General features: G+C 47.2%; 1 protein-coding gene across 10 annotated transcripts in view; it reads left to right on the top strand.

Moving 5' to 3' along the window:
* LOC101099137 (AGBL carboxypeptidase 4) overlaps positions 1 to 24928 on the top strand; it is a 1457496-nt gene that overhangs the window by 1240045 nt on the left and 192523 nt on the right. For 2 of the 10 annotated variants that reach the window (XR_006583702.1, XR_006583703.1), the window contains 4 exons: positions 1752 to 1965; positions 5610 to 5751; positions 7061 to 7297; positions 9737 to 9913. The exons of 4 other annotated variants lie outside the window; for them this stretch is intronic. Coding sequence is in view for 3 of the 6 variants with exons in the window: in XM_023258668.2 (XP_023114436.1) it covers positions 1752 to 1965; positions 5610 to 5751; positions 9737 to 9776 (396 nt within the window). In the remaining 3 variants the exon portion in view is untranslated. Of the gene's footprint in view, positions 1 to 1751; positions 1966 to 5609; positions 5752 to 7060; positions 7298 to 9736; positions 10274 to 24928 lie in introns of those variants that run through there. 4 more of the 10 variants (XM_023258669.2, XM_045034765.1, XM_023258668.2 and 1 more) reach the window with 3 other exon arrangements.

The raw sequence follows: 24928 nt of genomic DNA, 5'->3' as shown, positions 1-24928 counted from the left end.
GATCTGGCACACAGACTGCCCACCTGCGGTTCAGACTGCAGAGGAAAGGCCAGACTTGACCTTGGATCAGTGTTGCCCAGCTGGCCCCGGGCAGCACATCTCACTTCCAGGGTTGCTTATCTTCCTGAGCCATATGAACAGATTTGCAGCACTGAAATTTGCAGCACAGGAAGACCAGGTGGATCTGGTTACCTGATACCAGGCCTGCAGGGATCTGAATGATCTTGTGAGCAAAAGGAAGTGAAGGCAGATGAGGCCAGGTGGATTGGTTACTTGCTGACATCCGTGAGTGGGCTGTGTTGCTGGGCTATTTTGTTTTCCGTTTTGGATGGCTGAAAAACCTCAGTAATTGGTGAAGGAAGAAGTGTTGCTGACTGACCTGTCTTCCCATCTGTGTGTACCCACCTTCTTTTCCAAGCCAGTCTTCAGTAGAAAGATCTTCAGCCATCTTTAACGGTGGTTCTTGCCAGTCTGCCATCAGTGTGGGTGTGTGTGCGGTCTCTAAGGCCAGGACCTCTCCCAAGAGGTCTCCTGACCACATGATGTTTTTGACCTACGGTTCTTTCTGAAGACAAGGACTTTGGGCAGAGCTCTTTCATTACCCTTAGAAAGTTCAGCTCATTAGCAGCTGCCTCCCCTCCTTCTCCACAGAGGCCATTTCCACCCTCCACAGACTCAGGAGAAACACAACATAAATGGCAGTGTCGAAGTCAAAACTCCATTTTTTAATGATTAGCAAATGGCTTTTGAGTTGTTAAAAGAGCCAGAAAAGAGAAAAAATTTGAAAGCCTATAGCTTATTGCTAGATCGTTCTGAGTCATCTTACATTTACCGACTCTGCCCTGAAACCTTCTGAGACCTTCCCTTCCAGGGAGCGCTAGGCCGTGTTCTGTTCCATCAGAACAGAATCAGACCGAGGACACTGTGGTTGTATTTAATTTATCAAAATCATAGGTGTTCTGAGCCAGAAGGAACTTAGAGATGAAATCCCACTCTCCCAGTTTAGTTCATGGGAAACTTAAGCTAGAGGTAGGAAAGGACTTGCACAAACACACTCCAGTTAATGGTGGAGTCTGGTGGCTGTCCTCCCGGCTCCAGCTGGCAGTGGTTTTCAAACTCAGCTGTACATTGGAATTACTTAGGGAACTTTCACCTACCCCTGTACCCAGGTCCCACCCAGAGTAATAATTCAGAATCCCTGGGAATGGGGCCCAGGCACCAGCGATTTTTACAGCTCTAGACGACCCCCGCGTGTGCCACTGTTGGGAACCACTATGCTGGGATTTGTGCCCCAGCATGTTCACAGCAAAGGGAGAGAAGTCTTTCTAAAGTGTAACAGAGAAGGAAGTGAAACGTACACGTTCTGAGATTTGCTCGGGCTCCAAGTGGCCCTGTTATAACATGAGTATGTTTAGAATCCCAACCCTGTAACATAATAGTTGAGTGACTTTTGGCAACTGGTTTCACCTTTCTCAACCCGGTTTTTCCATCAGAAATGAAAATAGTATCCCAACACCTTCCTTCCAGGGTTGCCATGAAGATTTGAGAGAGTGGGTATAATGCACTCGAATAAGGCCTGGTGCATTATAGGGATTCGGTAAATGATTATTATTTCCCCCAAAGAAAGTTAACATGATGTTTATGGAATGAGCCTCTTATGGGTGTGCAGCAGTGTCTTTTAAAGGAAAAGAAAAGTTTCCAACTGCCAGCCTGTCCGACTACACAGGTGCTTGTGTTCTTATCTCTTTCAGGTCCATCTGGGAAGCGGGATTTGGGTTGATGAGGAGAAATGGCACCAGCTACAAGTAACCCAAGGAGATTCCAAGTACACAAAGAACTTGGCAGTCATGATTTGGGGAACAGATGTTCTGAAGAACAGAAGCGTCACAGGAGTTGCCACAAAAAAAAAGAAAGATGCAGTCCCTAAGCCACCCCTCTCGCCTCACAAACTAAGCATTGTCAGAGGTAGGTCACTGCAGTACAAACGCAATGGCTGAGATGCTGTCCTGTACTCTGTGGAATGTACTAGACACAGTTTAGTTCAGCAGACACTGAAGCCTCTCCATGCCGGGCCCCAGGCCGGGCACAGAACACAAGAGCAGGTATGGACCTTGTCCCAGAGGAGCTCATGTTTAACGGAAGATGAGCCGTGGACACAAGCACAGTTCAAGTTGCTAGCATGAGAGAAGGGTAGATGACATGCTGAGAAAGATCTCAGGAGGGGAGGAGACCCCCTAGCTAGAAAATCAAGGAAGGATTCCTTGGGAAGGGGGTCACTGCATGGGCCTCAGAAGCCGTGCTCCTGACTACTGGTCTCTAAGTGTCCAGCTGCCATGTTTCAGTAAAGAAAGTAGATTCCATCAACATGTACATTTTGAGCAGGCCCCACGCCAGGTTCTGCGACAGACAACATACATGTCAGATAATTTCAGGTACTGATGAAGGAAGGTAATGAAGCATCATTACATGTTACGGCAGGACAGAGAGGGCTGTGTTAGGTGTGTTGGAGCAGGCCTGCTTGAGGAGGCTGGGAACTAGGGGTGGAGGAGGCAGCCCTGTGGAGGTCTCAGGGGCGGCAAAACAGGCAGAGTAAAGAGGCACAAAGGCCAGCACACTCCAGGGATGAGGCAGCTCCAGACAGCCACGGAGCCATGAGTGAGGGGAGAGCGAGGTCAGCGAGGTGGGCCAAAAAAGCCACATTAAGCAGCTTGGATCTATTCTATCCATAGGAGAAGGGCAGATTGTGGAGTGACCAAATGGGAGCTCAGTTAGGACACTCGTGCAGTAGTCTCGGATGGAGACGATGGTGCCGTGGACTAAGGTTATAGCAGTGGGAGTGGAAAATAAAGCCAGATTTAGGGTACGCTTTGGAGGTCAAGGTGGCAGGACTCAGCGAGATTAAGTGATCAGCCAGGTTAGAGCTACAGAGTTCAAACCCATACCACCCTGGCTCTAGTGTGGGCCTTGTTCTGCTGGAGCAGAGCTGCCTTCCTTGCCTGGCCGGCTCATGACTAATTCACTTAAACAGCCACTTATTTTTAGACAGTTGGAGGTAACCTTTAGTCTGCTTGCTTTCTGAAATAATGGATCCCCATTTGGGAGGTCTCCCTGAGGAAGAGGCCTTCCTGGGGATGTGGCCCTGCCCCACCAAATAGGTGCCCAACCTCTGATTCCACTATACTTGTTGGAATGTGACTCAGCAGGTCCCAGGTGCCTTCCAGTGCCTGACTGGCCCCATCGTCTTGTCGTGGTCTAAAATCATCTGCTGTGTGTCTGCCTCAGGCACTGGTCTGACCTTATCTGATTCATCTCCACATCCTCATTGCCTACCACAGGGAATGGCACACAGTAGGAGCTCAATAAATGAAGTGTGAACAAATGAAACACTGAGACTGGCAAGCTGATCCCTGGACTGAGCCTCGTTGTGATTTCTTGTAAATCAGTTCCCCCCCTGTGTCTTAGTTTCCTCAGCTGAAAACTTAACCTCTTAAGACAACTGAAAGGGCTGCCTAGGATCATAGCTTGGAAATAGTTATGTTCTAAGTATGACAAGAAATTAGCAATCTTTCTTGACAAGCGAGCTGCCTCCATCGAGCCGATGTGACCTTGTGATGATCACACCATTGAAGTTCACTAATGCCCAGTACTTCTCAGCTTGCAGGCTCTCTCCCATCCACTCACGGTGCAGGGTGATGGCAAGTAGCAGTAGGAACCCAGTATCAAAAGCCTGGGGTTGAGCCCCAGCTCTGCTTTGGTTTAACTTGGAGCTAACCCTGGTTCCTATACTATATTCACTTTTGTTTCCCCAAGCCTAGCGCAATGCCAGTACCAACCAAGCCCATGTTTGGTGTCTCCATCAATAAAGCCAGGATTGTGGTCTTTGTCCTGGCTACCCAGTGGCCAAAAGAGACATTTTGAATGTTCCTTAAACCCTACTCAGATGATGTCCTGTGCAGCTAACCGGGTCCCCAGTGCTACAGAACAATCTAGAAAACCTCTCAGCTGTGTGGCATTGGGCCATTAGGTCTTTAGCCTCCCTGCCAAGTCCCCCAGGTTTCCCTCACGGATCTACTCCCCTATTTTCCAAGCCTTTTTTAAACTTCCTCTGCTTTGCCAAACATGACAGTCCACACCTCTCTTTCCCAGAAGATGGCCTTTTCTCTTCCTTCACAGAGAAAAGAAAAGGAACTCCCACAGCTTCAAACTGCAGGCTTAACTACAGACCTAACTATACCGTCTGTTCTTCTGCCCCATGTCCCAGAAGAAGAGTTTCCTTCTCTTATTTGGGGCCATCCATTCTCTCTATCTGGATCCCAGCCCACCTGCCTTCCTAAGTACCTTGTTCCTCCAATTATGCTCCTGCCCTCCCACTTCCTTCCCAGCGTCATTTAAATAGACTTTGACCACTTGTTTCTTATGAAAACAAACAAAACACTCCCTGGAGGCCACTTCAACCACCTGGTTGCTCCATGTCTCCCTTTTCCTTTTCACATCCAGCTCTCTTAAGGAGTTGTCTACACTCACTGCCTGTGCTCACTTGTGATGCCCCTGCTGTCTGTCGGAGGGGGCCTAGCCCCCTAGTCTAGCCCCCTACTAGTCTGTTCTTGCCAAGTTTCCCATGGACTTCCGCCTTACCAGATCTGGGGCACACTTTTCACCTCCTCCCCAGACTGTCTGATGGGACCACTCATTCCTCCTTTACTGAGGACTTCCTCAGTAACACATGTTCGACTTCCTCCTGCCTCCCTGGCTTCACATCCCCCTTGTGGGCTCCACTTCTGCTGCCCTGTCCTCTGTCCCCAGAGTGTCCTCTCTCTCCACAAAGCTTTCCTCAGCTGAATTCACTTCCCACTGTTCCCAGGGCCCAGGCTGAAACCCACACTCCTTGTCCTGGCTCACGCCTGGCAATCTGGCCTCTGGGGACCCCTCTACCCTCTGCTGACACCTCACTTCCCATTTTCCACCATGCTCTAATCACAGGGGCCTCCTACCACCTTCCTATTCCCACTGTCAGCAGTGTCCTCCGTCTGCCCTGCAATTCCGCCTCCTTCTGGCCATCCAGAGAGGCCTTTCCCAGCGGCCCCATCTGCATAGCCTTTCCATTGTTCTCTGTCACCTCAGCATCACCCTACATAAAGTGTCTGCATAGCATTTCTTGTTTGTTTACTTGGGAATTGCCTCCCCACCCCCCCACCCCCCGCAAGCCCACTAGAATATAAGCTTTATGAGTATCTTGTTCAGGGCTAGCAGGTAGTGAGTGCTCAGTAAACATTTGCTAAATCAGTGAATGATGTTCCCAAATCTATCCTTGGCTCAGTCCACATTTCTGCGTTCCCAAACCATACATTCAGGTGCCCACTGGCCGTCTCCTCACAGCTCACAGTTTCCCCCATGACACTGGCACAACTGTGCCCCTCACCACTCTCTCCTTTTTCCTCTCTGCACAGCCTTCTGCCCCTTCTGGATTCCCTGTCTTGGTGAAGGGCACCACCAGCAGGTACCCCGAGATGCCCATGCTCGACTTCTGCACATGCCTCGTTTTGTCTCTTCTGCCCCCAAATATGTCTTAAACCACCCACTTCTCTCCCTGCCCCATGCACCTTTCATAGGCCATCATTTCCCCCCTACAATACTACGGCAGCTTCCAGACTTCTCTCTCCATTACGTAACCAGAGTGATCCTTAAGAAACCAAACATGATCCTGTCACCACCACCCCGTCACAGCCAGCCCATGGTGCCCATTATTAAAAGGTAAGCTTCTTAACATGTCACAAAAGCACCTTTATAGCCTGGCTCCTGGCCATTGCTCCAGCTTTATTTTTCAGCAGTATTCCCCTACAGTTCTTGCCCTAATGAACTACTGTACTCCCTGAACAAGCCTTGTTCCCTCTCACGTTAGGGAATTTGTAAGGGCCATTCCTGGGGCCCGGACCACATGTCATAACTACCCACCCTGCACCTGGGCTGCTTTGTCTGGCTAGCTGCTCTAACCACCCGGATCTGCTTAGGAGAACCTTCCTCTAGGAAGCCTTCCCTGACTTCTTAGGGTGAGTGGACACTTCTGTCATATGTCCCAAAGCCCCTTGTGGTCACCTCTGGTCTCTTTTTGCGGTATCTTTGCCCCCCAGGGGCCTCCTATAGCAACGCTGAGAGCCCAGAAATGCTTGCCATGCAGGCGAATGAGAAGGAAAGTGACTTGCCCAAGGCCGTACAACTGGTTAGGTCGGAGCCGGGCAGAGTGAGTCCGACTTCCTCGTCCCAGAGGTTTCTTGTCATACCGAAGTACAGTGTTGGTTTTTTCTCTACTACAAGCAGGCAGGTTGGAAGTCCGTCTCCTACCCCACCATACACTCACCATTTTTACCCCAATTATATGAGCTCCTCCAGACTGCCCTGGACTGGTCCTTCCAAGCAGGAGATCTGTGGCTTGAGATTGTGTGTGTTTATTTCACTTTTACCACACTTAGTCACGTTTGCTGTACAAAAATGACAGCCCTTGCTCATTAGGGATTTTCTCATGTCTTTGAGGATTTTAAAGTCCTTCCCGACCGGATGGCAGCAGGATGGTGAGCACTGATACCGCTTGCAAATGCAGAAAGCAGAGCAGGAGGGCCGTAGGAGAGTCTCTCTTTAATGACAAGCTCCAGAATGACAGTTAAACCTTATTAAGGTCAAATGACCTTTTGCAGAATGTCTGAGTTTCCTAAATGAGCCACAGCATTGAGTTCTGGATAATTTTTATAACTTTTTTAATAGGACACATTAGCACTGTTATAAACCTTGTTAATTAAGCAATAATCTCAAATGCTCTCTCGCAGAGGGAGACATTCCCGGCAAGTGCAGGTGATTAATACCTAGAGTCTAACAAAGCCTTTAATCAACCTCAGGGGTTGCTCAGCGCTCTTGCCCCCGAGACACAGGAACGCTTGGGATGCTGGGGAGCCCTCTTGGAAAACACTCCTGCATTTGCCCCTTTCTCTTCCTGCCTCTTCTGTGACCCCTGCCAGTGCTCCAAGGGCCATCACACCCACTCTCCTTCTCTCCCCTTCTCTCTCCTCAGCCTCTTTACCACCCTACTACCTTCCAGACAGCTAAAGACTTAGCACTGGAAGAATCTCCTTGGATCATGTGGTTTGCCATCCTACTTTTACAGATGGTAAAACTGAGACCCAGACTGATTCCCACTTAGAGGTTGCACAGCAACTAGGGCAAGAGCCAGATTCGAACTCCTGAACTTCGAAACAGTTCTCAGCACAAGTTGTCTCCCTCACTTGGTTCAGGTTCCAGCAAAGTCACCGTGAGTATCTGCTTCCTCCTGGCTCAGGGCTGGAGACAGACTGTCCAAGCGTTCCCATCTGTAGGGGAGGCACTGGTCACAGTTTTATTAGACCATGATCAGTGCTTTGAGACAGAGAGCCAGGCAAGTGTGGGGGTGCAGAGGCAATCAGCAGAATGGGGTCTCCCAGTTTGATCTGGTAGGCCCCAGGGATGCTGAATCTGGAAGGATGAATAGGATTTAGGCAGCTGAAGGATGGAGCCAGGATAATCGGGAAAGAGATTGTCAAAGACACTGATTTGTGGGATAGCCTGAAGCAGGAGAGAATTGCAGGTAAACTTAGCAGAAGGCAGGACTGGAGAGAGACTGGGCCTCCTACCTTCTTGTCTCAGTCCCTGTGGAAAGGCCAAGACAAGATGAAGTGGAGATAAGTGGCTTGGGAGTAGTCAGGGAGTAGTGGAGGTCAACCAAAAGCTTTTAAAGGCTTCTCTGTGCAAACCTGTTCTCGGAGGGGAGGGGAGGGTGCCTGGGACCCGGGATGCCCATAGCACATGCACCTGCAGTGTGGATGGCACCCGGAGGCGGGCTGGCTGCACACCCAGGAAGAGCTCAGCGTTGGGGAAGGCACAGTGGGCTCTGTCCGTACTTTCTCCAGGCCTCCGCTTTCCCACATGCCAGAGGAGGGGTCAGCACGTGTTAGTCCCCACGGTCCCATCCAGTGCTGACATTCTGCACCTCCAGCAGGATTACCTGCTCTGGGCTGGCCTGGTAGACAAGATGTTGTTTACCCTCCATAGCAACTCCTTAAGAGTAGGTCTCCATTCCTGTTTTATAGGTGAGGAAGCGCAGGTTCAAAGAAGTTAAAATTCTTGCCCATGATTATATACTCCACTGGTACGTCCTCCATGCGTAGTCCCCTTATGTCCAGAATTTTTATGACCTCTGGAGTTTCTCTGGAAAACTACTCATTTGTTCACTTAACATATATTTACTGAACCTTGCCCCTCTGCAAGCACTGTGGTAGGCCCCAGGAGTGGACAGGTGTATGTACATAAAATAATTGTAACAACTCCATACAGGTGTAATGTTCTCTACGGTTCGAAGAAGGCTTGCAAAATGTTTATCTCTCATGCTTCATGGCAGCCTTAAAGATAACCTGTGGTTTGTTGTTCTTGGTAAGCAGGTGAGGAATCTAGGGCAATGATTTGCGTCAGGTGCCCAGGCTAGAAAGTGGGCAGAAGTCAGGCTCCTGTCAGGCCTTGTCTGGGGCTCACTCTTTGTTTCATCACAGCAAACGTCAGACTCACTAAGAGCGGCCGACCTCAGCCTCGTTAGTAATCACCACGTTGAGATACCACTTCACACCCACCGGGCTGTCAAAACCTTAATAACCGGGCAATGTCAAGTGCTTTTGAAGATATGAGGCAACCAGTACTGGCATACACTACTGTCAGGAGTTCCAGGCAGCACAACCGCTTTGGAAAACAATTTACTAGACATCACCTAGTAAAGTTGAGTATGCACACACCCTAGCGATGAGCAGTGCCACAGCTTGGCCCTCACTGGAGAATTTCCTGCATGTGTACCCCATGAGACACGCACCAGGGTGTTTGTAATTGCAAAACACTGGAAACAATCCGAGTATCCGTTGACAGTAAAATCAGCAAATTGTGGAACAGTCCACTCCAGAGAACACTGCCCATCAGTGAAAATGATTGACCTGTAGCCACACACTTCAACTTGGGTAAATCACGAAATTTATGTAATGTTGAGTGAGAAAAAGAAAGATATATAAGATACGGATATACCTGTAAAAAAGTTAAAAACAGGGAAGCGCAGGAGCGCCTGGGTGGCTCAGTTGGTATAGTGTCTGACTTCGTCTCAGGTCATGATCTCGTGGTTTCTGAGTTCAAGCCCAGTGTCCGACTCTGTGCTGACAGCTTAGAGCCTGGAGCCTGCTTCAGATTCTGTGTCGCCTCCTGTCTCTGCCCCTCCCATGCTCATGCTCTCTCTCTGTCTCTCAATAATAAATAAACATTAAAAAATTATTTAAAAAAAAAAGGGAAGAGTAAACAATACATTATATAAGAATGTGTACATATGTGATAACACAAAAAGAAAAGAAAGAAAAAATCCAGGAGAGTGCTTACATCTGGGGAGGGTGAGGAAACGATGGGGTTGGGGAGGGGCATCCAGAGGCATCAGAAGGACCAATAATGTTTATGAAACTGGGTAGTGGGCATATGGATATTGTATCATTTTTAAAGTGTAAACTTACAGCATATATCTACTTTTTTCTAAGTACATTTGTATTGAAAATTTAAACGTACAGCAGTGCCAGATACGTGAATTGGTATTTGGGAAGTATGTCAGGAGGTACATTTTCTTTGTGCCCCCTTACAAGATTGTACTTAAATTCACCATTAATCCTTGGCCATCTTGTTCCTTTCCCCTGTCTAGAGTGTTTGTACGACAGAATAGCACAAGAAACTGTGGATGAAACTGAAATTGCACAGAGACTCTCCAAAGTCAACAAGTACATCTGTGAAAAAATCATGGATATCAATAAATCCTGTAAAAATGAAGAACGAAGGGAAGCAAAATACAATTTGCAATAAACTTTGGATTTTTCATAAAGCCTTATCGTTTTTCTTGCGTGGCTTGTGATTTGCGGGCAATGGTGCTGTCCAGTTGAGACCCCACCGTGCGTGGTGGCATGTGGGCAGGGAGCCAGCAGGTTTCCAGGGTCGTCGGCTTGCCCTGAACTTGGACTTCCCATTCCAAAGAAGTCAAATGGATTTGCTGAGACTCAGGCAGCAACTTGGCACCAGTGTCATTCTGGGGATGGGGAAAGCACTGTCTTTTTTGGAAGGGGATAAAGTGTCTCTGAGTTGCCTATCACCTGACTGAGAATTTGAACTAATATTTTTACCATTCAAGGACTTCTATCTCTGTTCCTCTATTTTGTTCTATAATAAAGCTTCATTAATTCTTTGATGTAGACAATCATTATCCTCATTTATTTAAGTATAGTAAGTGGACAGTGGAGGTGACCAGTGTCCTTTGAGAGGTGGAACACTCAGGCCGAAAGCAAGAAAATTCATAAAGGGAGGGGTTGCTGTCTGCAGATCTGAAGGGCTGTCTCGGAAGCAAATTACTTCCTCTCACTTCAAAGGACAGATCTTAGGACCAGACAGACGCCTTTCTCACTCAAGATGATCTGAGATCCAACTTCCTTGATAAATTGAATCAGTCTCTGTAAAAGGGTGTTAGGGGGCGGTAATGTGAGATGTGGCCCAGCGTTACCTTCAGGAAGCAGGGGGCAGTGTCACCTCGCGTCAGTTCGTTTATCCTTTTATATCTAAAATGATCTTTCAAGTTACATAATTTTTATCTCATTCAGTAACTGATTCTCTAAGGTGCCTGGTGCACAATCTGGCAAACCACATTCGATCTTCCTGTTGATTTGCACTTTCTGTAATGCCTGTGAAGTCAGCATGGTATATTGGAAATGGCAAGGGTTTGGGGCTGAGCACCTGGGTTCCACTCCTGGCTCCCCTGCTTGCTTTGGGTTTAACCTAACCTCTTGAGTTTCCATTTGCTGTTCCGTAAAAAGGAGATTATATCTACCTTACAGACTTGCTATAAGAATTATATATCTATATATAAAGTGTTCAATAAATGTTGGCGATTGTTATTTTCTTCATTTCTGGTCATTGGCTTTTAGGCATTGGTTGGAAAACTTCAGCCCCTGGTTTCTCTGGTGGTCTCTAAGCCAAAGGTCAGGGTCACTGGGATAAGTAGGGGAAGTGGCTGCCTCTTTGAGGGATTTTGTTTTAGTAAATAAAATAACCCTTTGTCGTGAAATATTGTATGCTTGCTAATAGGATGTGTACATGTGAGTTTCCTTTTATGGTATTTCCCCAACTTTCCACAAACTAGCAGTGTGATCTTGGATTGATCACTTAACTTCTCAGGTTCCTTATCGGTGTAATGAGGAAAATAATGTCTGCCTCATGGGCTATATGGATAACTAAATAATAACAACAACAGGACTTTTCTAACTGACATAGTTTAACTCATTTCATGAGCAAAGTTCGTTACACTTAGTAGTGTTCAATAAATTCATGTTATTAAGATGGGTTCATTTCAAAGCATGAGGCAGCTTGGGCATGAGTAGTGCAGGATGCATGAGGGACTCGGAAGAAGTATGCATTATACTTGAGCTCATCCCCTTTTCTCCCTAACCATGGTGAAGACACACCTGAAAACTGCATTTACCTTCAAAGACCATTACAATGTCGTACCTGCTTTATAAGTGCTTTTAATTTGGTGGGGGAAATAGTCATGGAAATACATATTTAAAAACGCTATGAGACATGTGAGTGCTTTATGTAATGTACAATGCACACATTAGGGACTGAACAAGGTGTGAAAGATTCTGGGATCTGAGTTCAAGTCCTGACTTTGCCACTTCTGTCAGGGTCATTTGACCTCTCTGGGGCTCATTTCTTTTAAAGTGGAGATCATGATCCCTAACTCAGGTTAGTTGTGGAGAGGATGATAGGTAACATCTGGATAAAGGGCTCTGGAAATCTCAAAGAGCTACAAAGATGTTAGTTACTTTTAGCTTATAAGGCAGAATAGAATCAGAAGTGGGATGTGACAAGGAAGGACATAAAAGCCAATTCTGCTGGGGAATCTGGAGAGGTGCATACTCGAGTTAGACTGAAATGGTTTTGAGCCCCTCTTGAGTACTCAATGCCCTGTTACTGTCATGCAAGGGCAAGACCATAATACCCGTACCCATACAAATGAAGAAATGGGCTCAGAAAAGATTAAATAACATGTTGGCCAAGGTCTCAGATTTGTCAGCAGTGGAGCTGGATCAGAATCCGGATCTGTACAAAATCTACCCTTTTACCTCTTCCTTGTAAGATGAGTGGGATGTAATGGTCTGGGCTGAGACTCTAAGCATGTAATTTGAGGGTATATTTAGAGAGACCCAACCTAAGTAATCAATGGAAAGTAACCAGTCTCATTAATTCAAGCCATGTCAAGGAGCTATAGTACTGTTTAAAAGGATGCATAGTTTTATTACATTAAACGCATACACAAAACTCAAATTCATTTTGTATAGTGGAGAGTTTCCCAAATATGTTCAATATTAAGAATTTGCTGAGGTGTTTAAAATATAGACTTGTGGGTCGTGGCTTAGTGAGCTCGAATCAGTAAGTTTGGGATGGGGCTGGGGACGTGTATTTGAACATAAGTGCCACTCTTGAATAATACTAGTCTACTAGAAGTCGTTAGAAGACTTGATTTAACCAAGGAACAAGAGTGTTTCCAAAGTAGAAAGACATGTTCCTTTTAAAGTGCCTGAGGATATTTGCAACTGAAAGTATTAAATAACTGAGGACCTGCCCTAAAAGCTTGTCTAGAGTCCCTCTTTCATGTTTGCCAAGTGCTGGTTAGTTGGACATGAGGCAGAAGGTGACTTTCAGTTCAGGCACCAGTAAGTATCCCCTCACTTTTTCACTTAGGTTCTTTCTTTTGATTCTTGTGACAGGCCAGTGAGTCGTGTAGGACAAGACAGTCAGGACTCAACTGGCAGAGTCTGAATTGATGAGGTTTGGGCACTGTCTTCAGAAACCCTGGCAACAAGTTCTCTGCTACCAGATGAAACTGAAAGATGTGGTTTGTTTTTATCTTCTACCCGAGGAATGGACTTAGTGACCATTAAGTGCCCATGGATTTCTTGCATGCATTTCTAAATTATGACATTCTTTTGTAATTGTAAAGAAATAAAAATCACTTCATAGAAATTTTTGGAAAAATAGGGAAACATTCCAAAATTACGCTCCTGTAAGCATTGTGATAGATCTCTTGTAGTGTCTTTCTCAAGGCTGAGAGAATGTATTGTACACACTGCGATCATAGCATATGATCAGGTTTGCATCCTTCCCTTTCCATTGGATCGTGTTTCCCTGTTGCTCCAGGAAACTTAACCATCAATTCCAACATCACCAAGCAGACAGACATCAAGCTACAGTCGAGTAAGCCATCTGCTGGGCTGTGGGGCTAAGGAGGAGGGCTGCCAGCCCCTGAGAGGCCCCACTACACAAATTGGTCCATCGAGGACAGGAGCGAGAGCCTAAGTCTAGAGGTCAATGCATTCGAGTTCAGTTCCCAACTCTAGCACTTACTACCTCACTTGATGTGAGTTATGCAGTCATCTTGTTGAACACCAGCTTCTTCATTTGCAAAATGGAGGAAATAACATCCCGTTGTGGTGTTGCTAGAAGTACTGAACGTAATTAAAGCTCCAGGCCAGAGAGGATAAAGGGCCACCAAGGTTAGAGCTGACATTCTTCTCCTCTTCTCTCCCCACACCCTTTCAAGTCCTCCCCCCAGTGTGCCTCAGTCCAGTCTCCAACCTGCTCTGACCTCTTACACGGCGACTTTGGCTTTTATACCTGCCTTTGGCCCTCCAGACAGCTTATGCTTATCCCACAGTGCTCCATGCTCATGGCCTTTTCCTGTGTGTACCAGCTAGGCCCCCTCCCCACCTCCCAGCTCTCCTCCCAGAAAAGCCCCAGCCTCAGGCCCACCACCCAGGGGCCCATTGCTCTTCCTTAAATTTTTAGGTTGTTTATAAATAAAACTCAGGGGAAGATTTTCATGTGCACGGTTTTTTCCCTTTATATTTTCTATCATTTTCTTAAGGTCATTTTACCTGGGTCAAAAAGAATGACATTTTTTTTTTTATCATTCTTGATACATATAATGAGTGTGTGACCGTGTTTTAAATTATTTTGCCAACTTACTAGGTGAAAACTAGTACCTCATATTTCCTTTGATTATTTCTGAGATTGTACATCTTCCCAGAGTTTGCTTTCTTGGTTTCAGAAAATAAAAGCTTAACCTGTAAGCATTTCCAGCAGAATCCATTTCATTTTCTGTGTTTAGTCTTCTCTGGACAAATATGTGTACCTTGGGCGTATAATTTTTTGTATCTGCAAATAGACATATCAACAGTTATTTTCATCACTTCTTTTGAAGGGATTGATCAGTTTGTGCCAAGCACCTTCATAGGCTCAAGGAACCTCCGGGTCAAAAGTGAACTTCGAGGTCCTCCTGCCAGATCTCCTGCCCACTGCAAGCAAATGCCTCTCTAGGCCGAGCTTGAATACCTCCAGGCATGGGGGAGTTGGCTTCCTACCCAATTATTACTGTCACTGAGATGTTCTTCTGTTGAGCTAAAAATCTACTTCCCTGAGATTTCTAAGGTCATTCTCTCCTCTGAAATCACACACAACGCTTCTCCTCATAGCCCTTTGTGTAATTGAAGGTACCAATCCTGTCTCTTCACCAACTAATAAGTAGTTCAAATTCTATTTTACCGTTTGTCACATGAGGGAGGCTACACGGGACAGAGTGGGGCTTCTGGACTTGACAGCCCTGTGTTTGAATCCTGACCATCACTTACTACTATCTGACCTTGAACAAGTTTATAACCTCTCTTAACTTCAGTTTTCTCATTTTTAAAATGGGAACATAATCCCTACCTATATCAAGGGCTATGTAAGATAATGTGAGTAAAGCAGCTAAGCATTCAATATCAGTTCCCTAATCCTAAGACCCCTGACCATCCCAGTTGCTCTTTTATGGTTGTGTCCCTAAAAGGTAGGGTTCAAGACTGGACAGGGTACTTTAGGAAGGGTCTGGGTGGCACTAACTAGAGCAGGTTATCACCTCGTATGACAGCATATCTCTATGAATGTGTCCTGACCCTGAATTAGCATCTTCCATGATGGAATTATCCCATGTTGAGTTAATGGTCACCAAACTTTCCTCTGTGTTCTGTTTTTGGCTAACACAGTACTTGTCCCTTTAGTTCACTGCGTTGTAAGAGGAACATAGGTCTTGAAGCCAGAGAAACTCACACAAAATTCAGCTCCTGATTTCCCTATTGATTAGAGTAGAAGATATTGGTCAAGTGCATGATGTCCCCCAGCCCCAGCCATCTTGTCCATCATGTACTTGTTACGGTGATCATAATGGCCTCCCGCCACGGCAGGCCTACAGTCCATGCCTTCCTAGTTCAGGGATTCAGTAAAGTGCTTCTTTTTTTCCCTTTTTCTTTCCCTTTTTCCTTTTAGCGGCTCTTTATCACCACCACCACCACCACCCATTCAAGTGTGTGTTCTTAAATATAGTTCTTAAATGAAATACAGGACTTTGCATTTATCCCTCTTCTATTTCATCTTATTGGTTTCAGCCCAACATTCCAGCTGGTTGAGATCTTCTTTTCCATTTGTGTTTAAAATACAAAACAGAATTTGAGGAAAGCCAAAGCCAAGAAAGAAAATCCAACTATAATCTCGAGAACCAAGCCCAACTGTGCGTGGCTCCTGGGAGCCCCTCCTGTCTGTCCATAGGCAACATCTCTTTGTCCCCATGGCTGGCCAGCTTCCCATGATCCTGCCTTGTGCATCCAACACCATGTGGCAAACATTTCCCCCTCTGTGGCCCGATGTGCATAGTTACCATTTTAATGCCCTTTCCAGTACAGGGTTCTGATTACCTTCTTATCTCTTATGTGCAATTTTGTTGTCTCTAGTGTCTTGCTGTTAGAGATAATACTGCCATGATCGTTTATGGTTGTTTGTTTCTTAAATTCCCAGGACTGAGCTAACTGGGTTAAAGGGCAAGGACATTTTATAGTCCTTTCCATGTGTTTTTATATTGCTTTCCAAAAGGTTCAGCCATGTCTCAAGCAGGATAGACATCCGTGTGTTTTTGGAATTTTTAAAGAAGCATGGTTAACTCATTCTCTATAAAGATGTACTTTTTCAACGCCTTTCTAGGTGAATTGTCTGTGCGTGCATTTGGGTGTTTGAGATCCTTATGGAATTTGATTCTATGATAGGCCCTTTCTCCCAGGTTTATAGTATATAAATATATCTTTTGTATCCTAGCCAAATTATCAATAACAATGTTTAGTTCTGTGAAAAGGAAAGAGCCATATGGGCCTCCACTAAAGACCCTCTTCTCCTCCCCAATTAGCCTTCTCTAAGCTGGGTTATTCTAGTAGCTAGAACTCCTCCTTCTAGTGCAATCATGGAAGAGCTCTGAGATGGGGCCTTTGAGCTTCCACCTAGAGGATGACAGTGACTGTCTATTGGCCATTTGTGTGCTAATCCATCCCTCCCTCTGTTCGTTTTACATGCGCTGAATGTCTGACCTGTGCCCAGCACTCTGAGAGGCACTTCTCGTTGGGCCCAGGCAGGGAGTCACACACCAAGCATAGCTCCAAACCCCCATCTGATCCGACACCTGAGGATATGGGCATTCACTGTTTCATTAGCTAAAGGGGAGAGAGATTCAGTGTCCTAGCCTCACCAAATTTCTAGTATCCAGAAATTCCCCATCAGTAATTATGGAATTCATTCAGTCACTCAACAAACATTTATTGAGTACCTAGTACGTGTCCGTCACTGGTCTAAATGCCTGAGACACATCTATGAAGAAAAGCACAAATGGCCTAAACTCTGGCTAGGGCGGGGGGGGGGGGGGGGGGAGGGGGAATGGGAAGAGGAGGAAGGTAAATAGTAAACATAATAAATAAGAAAATTACAGAAGAAGGTGATGAATGCCCTGAGGAAAAGAAAAAGCAGTGCAGAGTCAGGAAGACTGTGTGTGTGGGGAGAAGGTTGTCAGCATGGGGCGGACAGCCCTGCAGGACCCTTGCCATGGGAGCTGGAGGTGTCCCAGGAGCGGAAAGTGAGGGAGATTATGTCCTGTCTGCCTGGAGCCTCAGCTTTACTCCCAGATGAGAGGAAGGGAGTGGGGGGAAGGAGGAAGGAAGAATTCATTTTAACTGGTACTTGAAGACACTCTGTGTAGCAACAAGAAGGATTAGAGCATAGAAGAAGCATGTTCATGAAGAAAATGAAGCAGGAGACTTAAAAAAAATGGGCACTTGAAGGAGGTAGTGGTGAAGATCTGTTCTTGCCGATACCCTCCCTCAGGTCCCTCTGGGAAGCCAGGGGTCCCTTGCCGTGGACAGATGTGGGGTGGGAAGGAGAGTGGGCGCTGAGCCAGGCTATCCTAGGTTTGAATCCAGGCTCCATCTCCTGCTACGTGAATCACACGGTTTCCAGAGCTTCTGTCTCCTTGTCAGAAAAACGAGGACAGGGGTTCTGACTTTGTGGTATTGTTGGAGGGACAAAACAAAGAAGCACACTAGCAGGCTCCCAGCAGAAAAGCTGGCCCCGGGAGAGGTGCTCGGCTGCTGGCACCTGGAATGCACGTGGGAGCCAAGGGGCCTTTCACGACATCTCCTGTCATCGGATGTGGTGATGCCAAGTATCTCTGAGGCTTTCTCAAACCATGTCTCTTTCTCGGCCTCTTTTTGCCCCCATGGTACAGCACCAGTAACACTGCCTCTGAGGGTTTGCTCTGAGGATTCAGCGAAATCCCAAGTGCAAGTGTGTGAGCAGGAGCCTGGCCCGGAATAGGTCCTGGCTAAATCCACGTCCTTTTGCTGGTGTAGCACCTCAGACCCCCTGCGGGGCATGCACTTGTCCTCCGCCCCCACAGCACAGCCCATACGCTTTGCGTAGCAAAACTTAGAGAACTGGTTTTATCTCACCAAGGATAATCTATAGACTATTGGCCTGCCTGCGTCTGAGCCCAACCGAAATGACAGCATAGGTGTGGCCTGGATCCAGCAGACTAAGCATTCAATAAATGCTTGTTGGATGAATGATTGAGCAAATGAATGAGTGGCTTTATTATTATCACATTGATTAGTAATATAAAAGACTCACAGATATTACTGCTTGTGATTCCTCATAGCAGTTTTCTGATGTGTCTTTATGTTGAAGGTAAGGAAACAGGCTATAAAGAAGGGTAATTTGAATTTCCTGAGTTACATAGTTAATGGATGGAACTTAAACCCAAGTCTCCTGAGGCAAGATCCTATGTTCTTCCTCTCTACCGGTGGTTCTAACACTTCAGCCTGCTTTAGAATTAGCTACAGGCCTTGCTGACACCCGGATCACAGGTCCCACCCCAGAGTTTGCCGTTCAGCGGGTCTGGTGTGAGGCTCACAAATTACACTTCCATCCAGTTCTGAGAGTGATGCCGATGCTGCTGGTCTGGGCACCACACTTTGAGAAGCACCTGTCTAAACAAAGGTGCTTTTCCACATTATAATTATGATAAATGCAATGTAATTACATCTTGGTGATTTCAAACTAATGTGCCATGATCAGCAGAAGCTGTGGATAGAGAGTAAGAAGGATGGACAGGGTGCCTGGGCCTCAAAGCCAAGTCAGCAGCCTAGGCCTTAGTGACTTTGGAGGTGAGTCTCACCATTTTGAGACTCACTTTGCCCTGTGGAAAATGGGATTTTCCATATGCCTCCCAGGGGTGGCGGTAGACTGGATGAAATAACGGAAGAGGGACTATTTCAAGAAATCAGTAGGGCAAAGCCTCCCTGTTTCACTTATCTGCTGTGTCCATTTCCAAGGCCAGGGACATGAAATAGAAGAAAGAAAGATCAGAACCCCACATCCTCCCTCTGCACCAATACCCACCTGCCCCAAACAATAACCAGAATTATTGACAAGCACCTACATTGAGCTGTGGATTTTCTCTCTCTGTTCTTCTTATATGTGAATAATTAACAAACTCTATCATACTTACATTCATTATCCACTTCAGCATCTTGGTTTCTTGTTTGTTCACTGCTGTATTCCCAGCACGTGGCATACAGTATAAATTCATTTAAAAAATTATTGAATAGGGCGCCTGGGTGGCTCAGTCACTTAAGCATCTGACTTCGGCTCAGGTCATGACCTCGCAGTTTGTGAGTTCGAGCCCTACGTTGGGCTCTGTGCTGACAGCTTGGAACCTCGAGTCTGCTTCGGATTCTGTCTCTCTCTCTCTGCCCCTCCCTTGCTCATGTTCTGTCTCTCTCTGTCTCAAAAATAAATAAACATTAAAAAATTTTAATTATTGAATAAATAAATGCAAAAGTCAAAGATTTGGTAGGAGGCTGTGGCTCCAATCCAGACCTGAACTAAAGCAAGGACCCCAAAGTTGGAAGGAGAGGAATGGAGCAGAGACAAACCCTGGGGTCATTGTGTCTCCATCCCAGTGTGGGAAGGACAGGACTGTCCCTTAGCTCCTGCCTTGGGGGCAGGCCATGGGTCTTCCGGATCAGGCCAATGGTGTTATGGGAAGAAGGGGGTAATAAACGTCCAGGGCCTGGGCCACTCCCACATAGATTCTTCTGTGGGAAGAATCTGGATAAGGTTATCCTCCTCTCCCCCTGAAATGGGCACCTGAAATTTATCCAAAAACTTTTAGTGAGCCCAGATCACCAGCAATCATGCGGGACACCTCTGGACTCATTGCAATGGTCATCAGAGAAGCTACACAAGGAACAAATGCCAGCATAGCTTTTTCTGCAGCATTGTCCTTGGTTCCTTGCCATTAATTTCTCAGCAGTTCTCACTCGTGGCCACCTGCAGCCTGTCCAGAACTCAGCAGAGATGGGATTTTCATGCTGGGGAAATTTGGGGGGGGGGTGCTTGTGGGGCTGGTTTGCAAACCTGATGAGAGTGGCCGTGGGGATTTGTTCACACTGCATCCCCCACCGCACCCTTACATACATTTCTCCCTACTTTGGGAGAACAGTGACTCCACTGAAATAGTTTTCTGAAATCAGTGATGTGTCAGCACTGTTATAAATTGCCTTATGCCTCTGCTAGTTCATCAGCTTATACCGTCACTGGGCACCCATCTTTCTCGCTGGACTGTGAGTGCTCAAAGGGGCTACCATGTGTGTGTTCCTCTCTGACGCCCTGAGCCCAGCACAGAGCCGGTACAGATGAAATGGAGCTCACCCTGCAATCCTGGCCCCTGATGACCAAAGACTGTGCAAAACCAGACACTGAAGCAGTTTCTCCCACCTGGAGGTTTAGGGTTTTGCAAGATCAAGAAAGCCCTTCACAAGAATGTCATGAGACCTCCTTGGCCTTGTTACCCCAGGATAGGGCACCACCAAGTCAAGAAAGAAGGAAAGGATTTGGCAGTGGTTAAGTCTGAGGAGCCTGACCTTACGCTGCCTGGGTCTGAGTGTGAGCTCCACCACTTACGTCTGTGTGAGTTATTGGGTGAGTTATTTAATTGGTCTGGGCCTTGGTTTCCCTCCACATAAATGGAGGTCTCAGGTTCCTGTGAGCATGAAGTTAATATCTATAAAGCACTTAGAACTGTACCTGACACACAGTGAACACCACGTAAGTGTTTATTGTCATTGTGAGCAAGGGGCAAGAGGTGGGAGAGGGTAGGGGTGCCTGGGTGGCTCAGTGAGTTAAGCATTTGACTTTGGCTCAGGTCACGATCTAATGGTTCATGAGTTCAAGCCCCCCACCGGGCTCTGTGCTGACAGCTCAGAGCCTGGACCCTGCTTCAGAATCTGTGACTCCCTTTTCTCTGCCCCTCTCCCACTCACACTCTGTCTCTCTCTTTCAAAAAATAAATGTTAAAAAAAATTTTTTTAAAGAGGTGGGAGAGGGGAGAAGTTTCAAGGAGTGGGGGTGAAATTGGTATTGGGAGAGAAGGCTGGAGAGGGGGGAAGGGGTGAGACCATGGAGAGCCTTGGCCCCAGGCTGTGCTGTTGGCCTCTGAAGACCACCGATGCTGAAAGGTCAGGCCAGCATCGGTGTGGTGGGGGGCTTGGAGAAAGAGAGGAGTTGCGGAGGTTTTTGGAATAGCCCGGGTAAGCGATGATGAGGGGCAGATGCCCACCATCCTCCCTCCTTAAGTGTTGACACTGCCAGATGGGAACCAGGCTGTGAGCCCTGCAGTGGTCCGGGTGCGAAGAGCCCCGGGGCACCTGTGTCTGGAGCAGCCCCTCCACGCGGCTCCCGGCTCCCATGCTCCGGCCCCATCAGCACAGGCCCTCGTGGGGACTCAGCCCCAGCAGAAGCAAGGCTCCCAGAGCGGTAGATGAAACTAGTCCCGGGGAGGGGGCAGACTGCCTGCCTGGATTCCTCTCTGTGTCGGGGCTTCCCTAAGTAAGCTTCCTTGATGCCATGGAAACAGCGTGGGTTTGAACCTTTCCTCCACCACCTTTCAGTAACATGACCTTGGACAAGTGACTGACCCTTCTGGGTCCTCAAATTTATTAGCTATGTAGAAAGAATAACAATGGCAATGTTTTAGGGCTGTTGCATAAAGCGCTGGGCACACAGCAGGCACATAGTAGGTGCTGACTACCAGGTGCCGCCCACCCCTCTGCATGAGGAAGCAGGGAGCCAGGATGGCACGCCTCACCTGTGCGGAGCCTTGAGGCTGGCTCTTCCATGAGTCTCAGTCTCCTCTGTTATTTTTTTTGTATTGAATAAATTTGACATGCAACATCGTGCGAGTTTAAGGTGCACAGTATGTTACTTTGATACATTTATGCATTGTGATTGCCAGTGTAGCAGTATTTATCACATTACATACTTATAGTCCGATAGTATTTTCTGTATTCATTATACTGTGCAGTAGATCTCTACGGCTTACTCACTACTCATGACAAGCCGGTTTCCTCATTTACAGTGCCTGTGACATATAGTCCTCCTGCCCCTCTGCCCCTCCTCCCATCAGAGAAGAGATTTCAGCCTGTGACACATTCTTTCCCCAAATGGGTGGGAAGCCCCTGGCCCTGGATATGAAAAATGAGAGCCACTCACTGCTGAGAAGCTATCATTGTGGCAGAAGGAGAGAGGCCGGAGTTCCTCTTTTCAATGGCTCTTTAAATTATTTTCATTTTGCTGACTTGGCACTTCTCGGAGCTAAGGAGGTTTGGGAGATGGTTATGGGCCATTTAAGCAGACAGCCTCACTGGCTCCAATCTCTTGGGGGAGGAAGAGATTTAACCCTCTGTAGTCCAGCCTGGCGCCGCCTTCCTCAGGGCCCAGGAGGGGTAGGTGGGGCTTTGCAGGCTGGGGCTGCCTCTTGAGGAGCTGGCCCAGGACCAAGTACCTCAAACACCTAGAGATTTCCAGTGTCACCTCATTAAAGGCACAGATGGAATAGAGACTACGGCCAGATTCGAAAGTGGGTTGGGTTCCCCTGGGTTTTAAATTATGATTGTAAGGTGGCTTCTTTTCGTCGTCTTTTTCTTTCTTTTCCTCTTGTCTTTAAGACTGAGCTTTTGATCCAGACTTCCTGATGCAGAGTGAGAAGGGTGGCCAACAAGAACATGCGATGCCTCCCCACACCTTTCCCCTGCTCAGTGGTAGGAGATCTTTCCATTAGCTTTGCTGAGCTCCTCCTGTCGCTCAGGATCCACACTGAAGACCCCACATATTTAAATAACCACAACAAGAATATTTCAGAGTTGGCATTGCTGTCTTTATTTCTCCTGATGAGGACACTGCAGCCCAGAGAGGTTAGATCTTTTGCACACTGTCACACAGCTAATAAGTGAGAGCGTTAAGACTCCAATCCAGGTCCTTCTGACACCAAGTCCACTGTTCTTGCATCACGGCCTCAGTGCCTTCTAGCAATCAGCACTGACTGAGAGCCGGCCGGGTGCCAGCCCCTGCACCGTGGGACAGAGTTGGGGAGTGTTCCTCCCCCGCTGGTTGGGGTCTAGCCATGTTGTAAGGTTCACCTTCGCGTACAAGTTTCCCTTGCAAAGCAGTGGGGATGGTAGAAAGATGGAAGCACATGTCCGACAACAGGATAACTGCACGTGCACACACACGTCCCACTGACTTTCTTCATAGAGTGAAAGACCATCCAGCAGAAAATGAAGCAGAGCTACAAGTATCCGCAGAAAGAAGCACCCAAAGCATCATGTGGAGTCAGAAAAGCAGGCTGTTGAGTGAAACTTAGAGTCTGAGACGATGTATGTGAACTCTTGTAACAAACTACCAGCACAGGTTGTTGATGGACAGGGAGCTGAGCATTCAGAGTGTGAGGACCCGGCCAGGAAAGGAGCTCAGGGGTGGGAGGGGCAAGGGCACCCCAAAGAGACGTCTGCGATGTTGACTCTATTTCTGACAAAAGACAAAAAGATCTGAAGAAAAAGAACAGATAGCAGAAAGGGTTTCGATACCTTGTGCCTGCGAGGGTCCCGGGTGAGGGGGTCTGTGAGACACACACCCTCTTCTGTGTGCCTGAAGTGCAGACCTGGCCTGGGGCTCAGTCACGTGGGGGCCAGCATGAGCCCCTCCTTCACAGGCTCTTGGCAGGATTAAACAGGGATCAGTCAGAAGCACTTTTTAACCTGTAAAATGTTGTAGGAATGTAAACGTCTGTGCTCTTTTCCGATCTGTCTTCCTGGCTAGCTTGTGACTTTCTTGAGGGCAAAGACAATTTCAGAGTCACGCCTTGACCCCAGTCTAAGCTCAGGAACTCTTGCTGGCTCTGGGCCAGAACCCCAGATCATAAGCCCTGCCATCAGTCTCTTCCGCTGCCTCCGTTCCCCAGTACTGTTGGCATTGAGGGGAAACAGCTTACCCCAGGTTTTTGCCACGGTGGACACACAAAATTGATAGCTGAGCACGGTGTCAGGTACTTGAGAGAAAAGTCCAAAAGAGTCCTGTGGGCACAGTGAATGATGTAATAGTAAGAGCCCACCCCACCAGACTCTTGCCTCGGGCCCCGGGCAGTAAACTCTCCTGAGCTGTGCATCCCCTGGACTGAGGCCCCACAAAGCCTTGCTTGCTCCTTCCATGGCCCTAAGGGAGGCCCATCACCACTCCCATCAGGAAGATGGGGATGCTGAGGCTAGAGCAGCGATAATGGGCAGAGACAATGCAAATCCAAGTCTGGTGGATTCCAAAACCTGTGCTGTTCTCCATGGGCCAAGGCATCTCCATGGACTGTGAAGGCACAGATGCCACCAGGGAATCCACGGACGGCCATAAGATACATATCCCCCCCCCCACCCGCCGGCCTTCCTCCTCAGGCAGTGAATGGTGGCTCAGGCAGGGACTGGAGTGGGGAATCACGTTTCAGAGCCGGCCAGAGTGGCTGCCACTCGGAGCGCTCCCTTTGTAGTTTGAATATGCAGCCTCTAATTAGACTTTGCCTTAATTGCAAGATTTCCATACGCCCCGCAACTGCCACGCACTCTGTCTGGGGATAAACACGTCCATCAAGTGAGAAACAAATTGTGGCTGTTGCCTTGGCCCCATCATCCGGTTTGCTCGCTCCGCTCCAGTTCCTCTGGGGACGTAGTCAGCCTTCCCCTGTGCAAGTGCTCTGGGGCCCACATTTTAATCAAAAGCGTACCTGCCTCTAGGAAAAAGAGTAGAGGCACAGCTCAAAAGTGATTAAATTTAATAACCAAAAGACCAGAAAAAGTCTGCTTTGCAATGCATAATTTCACCATATATTTATTTATTTCATCATGTGGCCACATTCTGTATGCTGTATGGGGACACTTTATTAAAAATGCCATTTATTTTAACAGCAGCAATAAGGGAAAATGCACACCTTTTTTTGCCTCCCCGCTGTGTTAAAGGCATTTGTGGTTATTAAATCACTCTTGAGCAGAGGAATGCCTGTCTCCAAATTTACTCTGAAGTATTTCAATAAAATGATCTCAAATGTTTATTCACTCAGCCAAAG

This window comes from Felis catus, chromosome C1 (genome assembly GCF_018350175.1).
Source record: "Felis catus isolate Fca126 chromosome C1, F.catus_Fca126_mat1.0, whole genome shotgun sequence".
NCBI lineage: Eukaryota > Metazoa > Chordata > Mammalia > Carnivora > Felidae > Felis > Felis catus.
The sequence above is the reverse complement of the archived record's forward strand: the minus strand, read 5'-3'. Positions and strand labels throughout refer to the sequence as shown.